This window comes from Hemisphaericaspora subhashii (genome assembly GCF_019202705.1).
Source record: "Hemisphaericaspora subhashii strain CBS 10753 chromosome Unknown scaffold19, whole genome shotgun sequence".
NCBI classification, from domain to species: Eukaryota; Fungi; Ascomycota; class Pichiomycetes; order Serinales; family Debaryomycetaceae; genus Hemisphaericaspora; species Hemisphaericaspora subhashii.
The window spans coordinates 35,593-49,562 of NW_026057433.1; the positions used below are offsets into that span (position 1 = coordinate 35,593).

The 13,970-nt window shown below is 35.5% G+C and overlaps 5 protein-coding genes across 5 annotated transcripts; 3 read left to right on the plus strand and 2 right to left on the minus strand. All coding sequences in view use genetic code 12, as the record gives it.

The window, feature by feature from the left end:
• Positions 1-1,074: 1,074 nt before the first annotated feature.
• Positions 1,075-2,782, plus strand: J8A68_005409 (uncharacterized protein; the record flags this gene model as incomplete). Its single annotated transcript, XM_049409472.1, has 4 exons — positions 1,075-1,095; positions 1,259-1,480; positions 1,543-1,793; positions 2,491-2,782. The coding sequence occupies 4 exons, from the start codon at positions 1,075-1,077 to the stop codon at positions 2,780-2,782; spliced, it is 786 nt and encodes a 261-aa protein (XP_049261270.1).
• A 346-nt stretch (positions 2,783-3,128) lies between these two features.
• On the plus strand, positions 3,129-3,834 carry J8A68_005410 (uncharacterized protein; the record flags this gene model as incomplete). Its single annotated transcript, XM_049409473.1, has 2 exons — positions 3,129-3,293; positions 3,370-3,834. The coding sequence occupies 2 exons, from the start codon at positions 3,129-3,131 to the stop codon at positions 3,832-3,834; spliced, it is 630 nt and encodes a 209-aa protein (XP_049261271.1).
• Positions 3,835-5,527: 1,693 nt separating this feature from the next.
• PGA45 (Pga45p) lies at positions 5,528-6,886 on the minus strand (the record flags this gene model as incomplete). The annotated part of the gene is made up of 1 exon (XM_049409475.1): positions 5,528-6,886. One exon carries the CDS (start codon positions 6,884-6,886, stop codon positions 5,528-5,530), a length of 1,359 nt encoding a protein of 452 aa, XP_049261272.1.
• A 1,689-nt stretch (positions 6,887-8,575) lies between these two features.
• Positions 8,576-9,622, plus strand: J8A68_005412 (uncharacterized protein; the record flags this gene model as incomplete). Its single annotated transcript, XM_049409476.1, has 1 exon — positions 8,576-9,622. One exon carries the CDS (start codon positions 8,576-8,578, stop codon positions 9,620-9,622), a length of 1,047 nt encoding a protein of 348 aa, XP_049261273.1.
• A 1,180-nt stretch (positions 9,623-10,802) lies between these two features.
• Positions 10,803-13,712, minus strand: PHO87 (SPX domain-containing inorganic phosphate transporter; the record flags this gene model as incomplete). Its single annotated transcript, XM_049409477.1, has 1 exon — positions 10,803-13,712. The coding sequence occupies one exon, from the start codon at positions 13,710-13,712 to the stop codon at positions 10,803-10,805; it is 2,910 nt and encodes a 969-aa protein (XP_049261274.1).
• Positions 13,713-13,970: the final 258 nt, after the last annotated feature.

The window sequence follows — 13,970 nt, forward strand, 5'->3', positions numbered from 1 at the left end:
AACAAAAGAGAGGATGATTAAAGTTTATTTTTTATTTTTTATTCTGAATAAAACGGTCAGCGGTCAGCCTCATGCAAAGAAAAATTCTGGAACCAAAAATTTTGCGACCAAATTTTGCGACCTAAAATTCCTTGGAGACATAGATATTGTTTTTCGTTAAAAGGTGAACCTGTGGTGAAGAACAAATATGTCAAACAGAGATACAGAGATGGGATAGAAGTAGCTTATGCAGAGGATAAATAGTAAAACAAGCTTTAAACTAAAATACAAGAAAAGGTTCTAAGCTTTGTTTTGCACCAATGAAATAATGTATCAATACAGTAAATAAGATAAATCTACTTATTTAAAATTACCAAATTTATTTTATAATACATTTATTTTATTTTCTATATTTATGAGGCTAATGAGCCTTTCTAAGGATCGACCACAATTGTTCCCACGGGGTGTATTTGTACCCGTCGTAGAAAGATTCTTTTAATATTCAATTTCCCTCTATGTTCTTGTGCAGAAGAAAATAGAGGGATATGTAAAGATCATAAGAAATCTATTTCCATAACAAGCATTGATGGGCAATCCTAAAACAAACTCATTACCCTCTTCATGATAACACTATACAACGTTTGCCATTGAACCATTTACTTAGTGCCTAGAAAAGCGACTAGTAGGCTTTAGGCGTACAATATGCTTTTCACCAAGGAATAGCTTTGACATTTGCCCATAAAAGTCGCCTAGCTCGATTTTCACTAACTAACAACCGAGCACGATATCCTCCATTTCAAATTGTTTTGGTGCAAGAATACTTGAAATTTATCTCAATTTCTACAGGAAGTGAAAGGCATCAAGAAGGACTTCATGGATCCAGGAAACTTTACTATTCAATTCAGGTGTTCCAAATCTGTCAATAGAAGGAACTGTGTTAGATGCAACAAATACCTCCCATCCATCAGACAGAGCTCGCCTAAAGCCTTTCCGGCCATCCATCGAACTCTGGTTAAACGATAGGAGCTATACGCAGCCCCCCAGGATACATTTTGGTTCAACTTGTCTGGAAAGTACTTAGCACTATATCTGGCTATGATCTGGGCACCTATCATAGTCCAATAAAATTTTAATTGAATGTTTTCTGATTCCAACAGACTGACTTTAACTTTCGAAGCAACATCGGAAAAGGTCTGACAGCTAATGTATCCTATCCTAACCAAGAACAGTTCGAATCATGTAATAGACGTAACTCGGAAACTTATGGAAAAATCATAAGTTTATTGATACTCAAATTGATCAAGCATTTAAAGGTGTCCCAAAATTTTCAGATAGCAAAGCCAGTGAATTCAAAAAGGGAGTTGATGATGCTATGAGTTTAATTCCAGTTCTTGTTGATTATTGCGACAACTGTGACGAGTATGAGTCAGTCAATACAAAGGTCCCTGGTCTTTATTTACATCCTACTGATGTTAAATTGAATGCTCTTCACCTTCAAATGGTGGACAATCAATTTTTCATTCACACCACGAATGAAAACAAATTCAACATCGATTCAAATAGCTGGAAGCGATAAGAGACCATTTCTTAATCATGACTCCAGAAGTATGTGAAAGGAACTTAATGGGATTAATCTCAACCATTGAAAAGGTCAAACAGGAACTCTTAGATATTGGAGAAGTTGATCATCAGGATAAAATCTCTCTGCAAATGGAAATGGATACCAAGGCTAGATTAAGTTATCTTCTTCACCAAAAATGGGAGACCGAATTAGAAACTTTGGTACACCAAGCAATTCACATTGTGCCAATCGAGTGCAATAAAATCTTAGTGGAAATTCTTCCTATTCTCCCAATGGATCTTGCGCGCCTTATCTACCCTAAATAAGACAAGTTAGAATCATATATTACACACCACTTCGAAACCCATGGAAAGATAATTATCGATGATCAAAATACCATTCAGATTACCGAAAAAGATGAAAACCTTCGTCAATTGGCAATCATCAAATATACTTTACCAATAGCACATGCTAAAACCGCTGAATGGACACTTCCTGAGTTATTTGAGAGCAGCTACTCCTTAATTAGGAAAAGCAAACAATTAAAGGGGCCCAACGGGAAAAATACCACCACTCACCAAGGAAGCCACATAATCGAGTAACCCAACCAGAGTGTTGCCATTCAAAACGATTCATGCTACCGTATTGCTAACAATCCTAACTTACATGGTTCATCCTAACTTCCAAGAAACTAGATTTTTCCTCGTTGATATACCCGAAAACAAAGTTCTCGAAGGATCACGTTTTTATTTGGAAAATCATAAAGTTGAAATTATTTCCGCTTTTCACTTTGAACAGTTACATGATGAATTTTGGTTGTAAGGGAAGTATAGGTCTCTCAAATTTCATGGTTCTCAGCTTAATTGACCAACTGGAGATAAGGAACCCTATGGGTTAGTTGCAGCAGTTTTGAAATTTCGGTTTTATTTTTCAGGCAGGGTGTTGGTTAGAACTGAACATTTCAACTTACTTGGTATCCTTGAAAAGAATGATTTATCTCCGAATCAACGTCGTTGGATTACTAAGTTATTTCCTTTCCACATTGAAGTCAAACATATTCAAGGTTCCTCCAATTGGGCTGCAAATTTTTTGCCAAGGAATTCGTGGAATAAGAAAATCAATATCATTGTGAACACTACAAGATTCAGCTACAACGTAGACAAGACCGGGTTCAGACCTGATTATGCTAACGACAAGGATTGGTCTGAAATTGTCATGGAGTTGACATCACATCCAGGTTGATGGACTGTTTACGTAAAAGCTAGTTTCACTCAATCCACATACTACCAACTTCCACCGTTTTCTTGCAACGATCAACCTAGGCATACATTAACTGCCATCTCACCTCCCTTATACTACCAACGTTTTGATTCGTATTGCTTCCGTTTCGCTTTTTATCACGCAGCTACTGACAAGAGACACCACATTGTCAAACAAATCCGCAGAGGCCAGTTCGAGTTCGCGAATATTATAGAATTTAAACAATGGTTCCTCAAGTTATCTCTTTCAATTGCTCCCGAATCTCAGGCATAGACAGTGGACATTGAAGGTTCCCCAGCGTCTTAACATCTGCGCGCTTCATGGACAGATGGGAAATTCTATTATTATTAACAACGGATTCGTACAGATCCTGACCCTTCGCATCCAGTCACCTATTGATTCCCCTAGTCCTGTCACTCTGGATCATGATGACAATACCCCTTCAGATCCTCGTTCGCAGTATCACCCAACACGAACTGTTTCCGGCCAACCTGTCCCCTAGCTCAACCAATCATCAGAGATTTCAAAATGGTTGGCCAATCAATGGACCACATACTTGAAAGACCTAGTTGAGAAACGAGTTCGGTGATTTAGATGTTGATGACGGTAGGACAGTGTTGAAATGGGCTGTTGGTCTAAGCAAGTTCTTTGATCACTATCGGGGAATTAAGGATTTCGTCTTGGACAAGGAAACTGGAGATGGTAGGATTAGTAGAAGTCTTGCCCCTAACCCAGAAATTTATGCAGGTAATTTGTGTGATGATCTAGCATTAATTCTTCAGGAGCAGAAGATGCCTAAGGGGAAAATTGCAACGAAGCAAACTGAGTTGGAACTCAGTGAGATCTGGGATTACCTTCGCAAATACCCGTTCCTTAATCTCGAAGAAATTATGGAGGAAATTCTTGTTGACTTAGTTAAGACGATATTCAAGTCTGAAAGTGTTGGTGCTTTTACTCACGAGATGCAAAGCTTCGAGACAAAATTAGACAATCCAGTTCATAACTTCATTAATAAATTAGGAGGATTGTTGTAGCTTATTTTTGGGCTAGATGGAATAACTATGGTAAACTATTTGTCAGGGTATATGGTAGGCATTAAGAAATTATGGAAGAAATGTCCATATAGCGATAACATTGTTAACAGCTGTCACTCAAGTCAAGCTGATGCCATAGTCATCTAGACTTAACTATATAACCACTTTTCAAACAAGGACTTGCTCAATTCATTCAATTGGAATTAGTTATGAAATACAAATGAGTATAACTTAAAACAGATAGAATCACCTACTTCCTTAACATAAAACGGTGTTATGCTGCTTTGTAAAAAAAACTTTTCAAGGGAGGAAAATTTTGACTTCTAGGGAAAATTTTCGGAAAAATATTTAATCACCCGACGTGTACACGTGACTAATTTGAAGGGCATAGCCTTTTGAAATGTAGAAAATGGTGATCCTCTTCATATTGAAAGAACGGGTGATGTTACAATCTACATTTCCATTGGTCGAATCATTCTTAATGATGCTGATTACACACCTGATGGTGCTGTCAATTTGATCTCGATTTCTGCTGCATCTAAGCAAGGCTTTTCGTTTACTTTTGATGCTAATGGAGTTCCTGTGTCCTCCAATTCAACTGCTACTGTTCGTCTTGCTGATTTATCATCCTCCAATCTTTATAGCCTACTTCCTTCCCAAGGTACTCTCTGCTAAAGATTTAGTTGGACATCCTGGCCCACATGTCAATCAGTAGTTTGCCAAATCAGTAATTTCTCTCGGTGGTTCATGTTGTGACGCTTGTAAGCTGAATAAACTATTAGTTCGTGTCCCTACTTTTCCAAGTCCACAATCTGTTATAAAGTTGGCTAAAAATTGCATGTGGATGTCTGTGGTCCTGTTCCTGATTCTATTTCTGATGATTCGTTGTCTATCAACTGCCTCATGTTTTATCCCAGTTTTTCCGATCCCTATCACTAAGCGAATGTTCCACGATTATTATCAATCTCATCCGTCTGATTCTGACCCAAAATTCTCCTGACAGTCGTGTCCGTGTCTTACAGTCTGATAGTGGTGCTGAATTTGTTAAAACTCAACTCCTTTCTGAATTTCAAAAGCATGGCATCCAACAGAACCTTACTGTCCCCCATAATTGATGGAGCTTGGTTAAAGCAGCGCCGAAAGTTTCTGACGGTATATCAATTTGAGACATTTTATTTTGGTTGAACTGTTTAAGCTATACTGATTAATTAACAGATACAAACATACGAAAAGACTAAACTAGGAAGTCAGGCTACTTAAATACTACAATATAATTACTATCGGATGATAACTTACAAGATTATACTATTGTCATCATTTGTTAACATGAAATAGCACGTAGTTGTATTGGTAGAATGAAATTACAAGTGGTAGCACTGGTAGTAGATTTCCTTTTAATAGCATGTAACAAAACGCAACATAATTCCAGCAAATTCAAGAGACTTATACTAATGTGTCCGAACACCTGACCTTACAAAACTATTTAAGAAAAACTTTAATTAATAAAACTATACAAGATTTATACACCAGATAAATCATTGACTAAAAATTATAAGACGAAAACGGGCCTGGATGAGAAATACCAAACGTTGAAAATGAAAGCAATATTGTCCCTATGTATCAACAAAATGATATCACTAATAAATAAAAGGAAATGTTAATAATAAAACACCAGACATACTGAAAAGAAAACCTAAAGGAGTAAAGCACTTGCTGCTAATAAAGCCAATGGTGCACTAAATTTCAATGAAATAGCGCCACTGGTGCTACCTTCTTCTTCATCTTCAGTAGCTTTATTTTGTGTTCCATCAGTTAAGACTTGATCAGCAGATTGAGTTGAAGCAGCTTGATCACCTGCACCGAAGATATATTCATTCAATTGATAAAATAATCCCTTTTGTTCTAAACCGGCAATAATGTCCATAATTGGTGCACCATATTTACCCAAAATACTCATTAAACCAGCAGTAGCAGATGAATCTCCTGAAAAGAAGCCGACAACCAATGAAATTATTTGTTCAAAGTTGGCTAACGCTGCTTGGATAATAGTAGCGACATCCAAAGTCGAGAAATCGATTTGGATAGCACCTGATTGAATAACTGTTTGAGTAATGGCACCGACTAAGTTAACGTATGCTGGAGTAGAAAGGAATCTCTTGGTAACATAAACAGCAACACCAGTGTCGTTTAAGGCGTTTATGGTATCAATGGCAACCTCTTGGAAAAATGGTGACTTGAGAAGTTCATTAAGGGCAGTAAGAAGGAACGCATTCAATGAACCAGTAGTGTCTGTGACTTCTGTGGATGCATCTTCAGCAGCGGGTTCTTCAGCAGCGGATGCTTCTTCTGCAGATGCTTCTTCGGCAGGTGCTTCTTGGGAAGGTGCTTCAGCTGCAGCTTCTTCAGCAGCGGGTTGTGCTGCAGCCACTTCTTCATCTCCATCTGCTCTCTTAGCATTTCCAGCAGCTTGAGTTTGTTGTAAGAAACCAGTTAATAATGCCTTAATTGCCTCTCTTTGAGAAAGAATAAGGCTGTAAGACAATTCAACCAATACTGGTCTAAATTGATCATCCAAAAGCATACCATCAAGGAAACTTTCAATCAAACCAGATTGTATAACTGCGGCCACAAATGGATTTGACTCAAGTGAGCTAAGGTCCAACCCTCCACTTAAGGCTTGTGTGAGTAAAGCACCAACATCAATCTTGTATTCTACCCCGGATAATAATGCACCAAGAAAACCAGTAACGGTTTGGATTCTAGATTCATTCAAAGCTACTGCATCTAATAAAGTCCATAAAATACCGGTTTGGTTAATTTGAAGTAAAGCAGCTTCAATAAATTCTTCATAAGCTTCTCTCTTTTGAATAGAGCCAGCTTTACTAAAGGGTTCGAGTAATTGATCATAAGCAGCAATTTCTTTTGAATTAAAGTTGGTTTGAACCCAATTGTTTAAATCGGTACTCAATTCAGCTAAAGTACTTTCTTGAACTGGAACAGCCGTTACCCAGCTGAAAACAAGGAATAAAATTGATATAATTTGAAATCTCATTGTTTGTATTTGATTACCGAGATATGAAAATAATGTATTCTAAGATCTCTATGATAACAATGGGAAAAAAGAAGGCTCTAAATTATAAAATAAAAATAAAAAATGGGAAGAAAAAAAATAATTGCACCCATAAGGAAAGAAATTCAACAACTATATAAATTTTAATTAAATTCAAAAAAAGTATTGAGCGATGGGTTGATTAGTAAAGTTATTCTCCGTGAAATATCAGAAGGTTATTTCTTTTCTTTTTTTAAGAGGTTACTGTAACTTCGGGGATAGTTGTAGAGGGAGGGGGTTGGGAGGGGCGATGTAACCGGGGGAATAATTTCTTCTCAAACCAAGAGTTTTATCCATTTCATTTGTTTATTGGGGTATCCCTCCGTCGGCAAAAACAGTGGTAAGTTGTAGCAAACAAAACGGTTCATGCAAGCAATATATGTCAAAGCCATTCTACTGGTATCGATTTAATCAAATATGTATAGCAAGTGCATGTATCTTTTAAACCCAGTCTTTGTCGTCTTTGTTGTCTAGTTGATACAAAGAAGTTCAGTGTTTAACAATTTCTAATTTAGGGAGTAAGTAAAGTTTTGTTCGGCTGCTATAAAAAAAATTTGTACTTCCTAATTAGGCAATGAGAAGTCTATTTATGTGCGGCTTTAATATAAACTTTTTACGTGACTTTACCTCAGTCAGACCATTTTCTAAAGAAAATCTTGACGAAATAGGGAGTAAACAAAACTTAAGATAGAATGCAGAATTTCTGGGTTTTGCCAAGAATGTTTAATTCTGAATTTTCGATGAGTCAAGGATATAAAATTTGAAATAACCTGGGGGGAGAAAGAAGCTTTATTTTTTCTCGTGAGTAATGGAAAAAAAACGAGTTTACAACCAGGGTTACATGTATCACAAGATTCTGGATTCTGGGGTGAAAAAGGCTCATTCATCCCTGGACTTGTTGTTCTCTTTTGAGATTAACAATGTTTTAGGGGGAGGAAATTCAATTGAACTTATCCTAACACATGTCTTATTATACATTGTGTAACCTTTTGTATTACTGTAATCTCTTAAGTATTGGAAAATAAGAATTTCCTAATTAGGGAAAAGCTAACAACTTCGAGAAATTTTTTTATTTTTTTGTGTTGTTATTTTATTTTTTATTAAACTGATTAAAAATTCTTAGCAGCCAACTGCATCCTTTGAAAAAATAAATATGATTCAATTTATGATAATTACTTCTTGTTACAAATCATCTTCATATTCTCTTTCTTTTTTTCACTCTTTCTAAATTTAATATATATAAAGTATTCATTCTTACGAAAATCGTTTAATAACAACATTTCAAAATTATCGTGGAAGAAAAGCTTAAATTTTTTGTTAAATCCAAACACAGTTTTAATAAACATATTTAGTCTAACCAATATCCCCCCGACCCTCCCTTCTCCAGTTAGAGTTTTTATAAAGGTCATTCTAATCCTTATCTTTTGATTTTAATATATAAAAGAAAGTTCCTAAGATCAGTATATTTCGATCCCAAACCAAACTCGAATCTACCGATTTCAAAACCCGCCTTGCCGTAAAACAATCATCCTGTGATTCAAATAAACTAACAAATCTACCTAACCATTTTTCTTGTTTATTTCCATTCTACTACAGAGAAATCTTTGATATTTCACTATTATTAGAAGCAAAATGAAATTCACCTCCGTATTCATACTAATTCCATTGTTTTGGACCTATGTCGTTCATGCAACCTATGATGTCAACTATCAATTCAACTTTAACAAACGTGCCGATAATGAAACGAATACCACGGTTGACGCTACCAGCGCACCCCTCAATCTTACTACCATGATTGTTCAAGTTTATGAATCAGGTATGATTCAAGAATTATTGTATAATTTCACTTCATCCCATGAAAACAATGAAGCTCTTGCCAATGCCACCGTTGCCTTTTTACAAAACTCAGAGGGTGCCACTAGTCTCTTATCCAGTTTAAACATCACCATTAACACCACTCAGATTTTGAATGCAGTTATGGCATCTGGTCTTATTCAGCAAGTTGCTGATGGTTTACTTGTAAACGACACCAATAGACAAGCATTGGGTGCTATGGTTGGAAGTCTTTTGGGTAGTCCAGATTTTGTTTGGGTATCTTATTTGATTAAGGGATTAGGTGAAGGTGAACAATTAACTCTTGATTGGATAGTTGATGTGATCACCAACTCTAAGTCGAAGGCTAATACCAATGAAGATAACCAATCCGATATCCGTATTGCAAGACTTAGAAAGAGAGCTGATAATGATACCACAACTGCAAGCAACACCACAGCTACTAGCGACTTTGAGGGTACATTCAATGCTTTTATTGGTAATATCATCAGTCAAGTTGTCAACTCGGACCTTATTACTCGTACAATCACCGAAGTCTTAAATGCTGTGACACAATCAAAGATTGTAGTTCCATTAATTATGCAATCCCTTCAATTACCAGGTCTCGGTGATCTTTTAGTTACAATGGTTACTACTATGTACAGAGGTGGTATATTTAATAATATCCCACTCCAAGCATATTTTGAAATGCTCAAGGAAGAACATATTTTGGCTGAACAAACTCAAGCATTATTCACCCACCCAGTATATGGACCAGCTATAGGAAAATTATTTAAACAAATGGAAGATGCGGGTGTTTATCAAAGAATACAAGACAATATGTATGGCCCTCATAAACGTAATTAGAATGAGTGAGTTGCTTTGACTTTTTCAGAGTTGTATTTTTATATTTTTACTTCCCTTACTGTTATCGTTATTCGTTGTTGTTATTTATTCTACGTTTTAATAGTTTCTTTAATAGTTTACACTTTAATTTATTATGTATCAAAATTACTACTACAGAGGTTTGTTTATCGACGAGGCATTTGTGGGACTCGCTGTAGAGAACATTTTATCAAACAAATAGATCAATAGTAAGGTTATGAGCACGATCTCCAACTTATCAGTGTCTGAGACTTTTTACAGAGCTTCGCGCTGTTTCACTTTCCGGGAGGGCTATTGTTCAATGGACAGAACGTGTGCTGCTACATCCCTTTTATGTACCATTTGATGATTGCCTCTTCTTGTTGTCTACTAAGTTCTTCTGGGAAATTAACAAGAAATCTGTGTATCTACTTGACTGCTGCCCGGCCAATAATAGAATTGACATTTGGAATAGCCGTTCAACTTGCCTTGGCACAGTTCTTTCCACAGTTCTTGGTCGGTCGAGTCTTACAGTACTTCTCTTGACCGAAAGCACTAATGTATCCCCTCAATAGTAGTTCTCTTGGCAAGGCAGGATCAAAATAATCCGCAAATCCGTTCTCAATACCAATAGTAACTGGTCAAGGTTTCGTAACTCCGTCAGCGAATACGACGAGAGCCTGAATCCCTTCTCCAATTATTTGATAAGGTTTGGTAACTCCGTCACGGGACGTGAGGGGAGCTTGAATTCCTTCTCCAATTATTTGATAAAAGCACTGATTTGAACGCAGGTAGACGTGACCGAATGTGCAATTAAGTTTAATCTGATACAGATCTACACCGCTGATCAATAGAGTAAACGAATGGGTAGAACAAGTTGGTTCAATGTGACCTCCTGCCAGTTACGCTATAACTCGTATTACTTTAGTAAACAACCCCAAACCATAAATCTTCTAGATTCTCTCTTCTTCCAAAGACTTACAAATAAAAGTTAATCAATTAAAATAAGAATCATATTTTAATAAAATCTAAAAATAATAATATACACGAGAGTTATGTACATAAAACAAACCACAAACTAAAAACAACTAAAATAAACCAATCATAATAATAAACGTACTTTTCTAACTAAAAAAAAGGCAAGACATGCAAAATAGTAAAATAAAAATAAAAATATTGTTCTCTAATACTTCAAAGAGTACATAATACCGTAACCAACAGTAATAACAACAATGTATGCAATAACAGAAGCTGGAACTCCTCTAGTAATAAATGTATTGACAGTCAAGTAGTGTTTTCCTACTTCATCTCTCATACTAATAGCAGTAACATTAGGGAAACCAGAAGTTGGTAAACCCATAGCACCGGAAGCGATCAAAGCAGAAGCCATGATAAGAATCAATGGATGAGGAGTAGGTAATGATTCACCAACTTCCTTAACTAATGGAATAATAATTAATGCAGCAACAGTGTGAGAAACAAATGTAGCAACAACAAGAATCAAAATACCAAAGATAAGCAAAATGACAAAGACATTATAGTCCATAATTCTCTTTTGAAGAGCCATAGCAATGGTAGCTAAAAGACCAGACGAAGTAACGGCGTTACCTAATGCAATACCACCCATAGCTAACAATACAATAGACCATGGATAATTGTTCAAGTCATCAACTTTTAATAAACCAGTACCAAAGAATAAAACAATTGGAATGATGGTAATGATACCGGCTTGACCAAAAGTACCTTCAATCTTAGTCATGACACACCATAATAAAATAGTAACGAAAGTAACAACAAGAATGAAATATTGTTTAACAGTAAACTTTTCTTTGATTGGTTTATATTTTTTTAAAACAACATTGTTAATCTTAAAAGTTAAGATCAATTCAACCCAAATCAAAAGCATAGCAATGATGGCAACGGGAAGAGCAACTGCAAACCATTTTCCCCAACCTGGATTTGGATTCATATATTGTAAAGCAATAACATTTTGAGGAGAAGCAATTGGAGAAGCCATACCTGCAACATTAGAAGCTAAGGCAATACCTAAAACCAAAACTTGAGCGACTGGAGACTCCGTAGGTAAGGTTCTTAAAACTGGCTGAATCAAGGAATAACACAAGATAGGGGCAGCAACATTAGAAATCCACATAGCTAAAAACAAGGAAACCGACATAATGGCCAATAACACATTACGTGGTTTCGTACCAGCGAGAGCTAAAATATAAGATGATAAAACTTTAGCAACATTATATTTGGATAATGCAGCAGCTAAAGTGAAACCACCAATCAAAATCATAATAGTTGAATTCCACATAGTACTTAAGATATAAGCAGCAGCATCGGGAGCAGCCATTGGTTCATTGGAACCAGTTTCCTTAATGACAGCACAGGTAACAACTAATAATGGGACTAACATACTGGTAGCATACAATGGAAGAGCTTCACTGGCCCATAACATGGCACAAGCAACTAATAAAGCCAAACAACGACCTTGAACTGGATCATTGAAAGTCTTGACGGATACCAAAACAGCAAAAACAATAATTGCGAGTAATATTTTAACAACTTGAGCTGTTAATAAGAATGCTGGGAGTTTAACGTGATCATGACCAAAGATGGAGATGTTGAATGGTAATTTATATTCTTGAATATTCATGTACATCATTGAGTTTGTAACTTCATCTCCAAGTTTCTTAGTATGATCTTCATCAACATTATAAGAACCTTTTTCAATGGATAACAAATCCTTCCAGACAGTGTTTCTTTCAAAGACAATATGATCTCTTAAATGGGATCTTAAATCAACTTTAACATTTTCTAAATCTTCCTTGGTAGTCTTAACATGTAATCTTGAAGTTAAGAATGCATAAATCTTGACAATTTGGTTTAATTTGTAATCCAAGTTTTCAATAGTTTCATTCAAGAAAACTCTAGAATTGTTTGGTAAGAAGTTTTCAATGAAATCAGACTTGATGGAATAGTTACAAGTCTTGTCAAACTTCTTACAGATCTTAGTGAAACCAACTCTATTTAATTCAATGAAAGATTTCAATTCAGATAAGTTGATGTATAAAGTAACAGCCTTTCTCTTTAAAGTAATCTTCATTTGTTGTTTAACATTGAAATCAGCATGACCTAACAATACAGAATCCTTTTCTTTGGTGTGTTCATAGTCATCTTCGTCGTCATCATCAGAATCTTCCATTTCTTCAACATGATGACCTTGCTTTTCTATGTCAACAGCAGTATCGTAATCATTACCCATGTGATTGATATGATCGAAAACACTAGCATTTGTAACAGTTCTAGATAAGGTAGATTTCAAGTGATATTGGTGATGACTATCGGTGTTTAAAAAGTTTTGATCAACATTATAAGCTTGAGTAAATCTGAAAACATCATCAATGTCAACGTTATTAGTTTCTAAATCCTTAACCAAATTGTCATAAGCAAGGAAGATTTCTTCTTCTTTAGTTTGATAAAAGTTATTGATTTTATTTAATTCAGTTAATAATTGTTTGGTGAATACTTTCAATGGATCAAAAGTTAAAGATTTTGGATCAGAGAAAGAATCATCATTAGCACTTCCAGTAATATCCGTTATCACAACCGAAGGAGTAATCTTTAATGAAGCAGTATCAGAATCGGTAACGTCACCGGTATAGACTTTAACATCAGAAGCAGACTTGTCAGAATGCTTTTCAGTGCAAGTTTCACTTGAACTATTCTTTTCCATGTCAGTAGCAGTAATTTCCAAATCAGCATCAGAATTATTTGCTTTCTTAAGTCTGAATAAGTGCTTACCCAATAGTCTATTCTTCATATTTTTATTATCAGCAACACCAGCAGAGGTAGCAGACTTTTCAACAGTAGCTATCCTTTCATTTATCTTTTTAGATTTGAAGTTATCTACTAATTCAGAAACAGTAGCTTGATTTACGTCTACTATATAGCCTTGTTCAGTAGTACCAGCATTTATTTGTTGATCTTGTTGTAATTTATAGACAGTCTTTTTTAAAGTTGGATAGTTCAAATAACTATCTTGCCATTCTGGAACAGCGTTAAATTTAAGGGAATGTGAGAATTTCATGGTAACCTATTGATTGATATTATATTTGCAACCTATTTGATTTTTTCTTGGTAGTTGGTAGTTAATTCTTAATTGGGGGAACTACTCGTGTGATGGTTACTGAAAAAATATGCCAAGTGAAAAACTTTAAAACTATTGAGCGATGGAAGGGTTTTGGGACCACGTTGTTTCTTTAAACTCACAAGACTTTTAACCTTATTAGAAAGAAAAGAAGAAAAAGAAGGTTTGACAATAAAAATTTTTCAATTTAAACTCCTT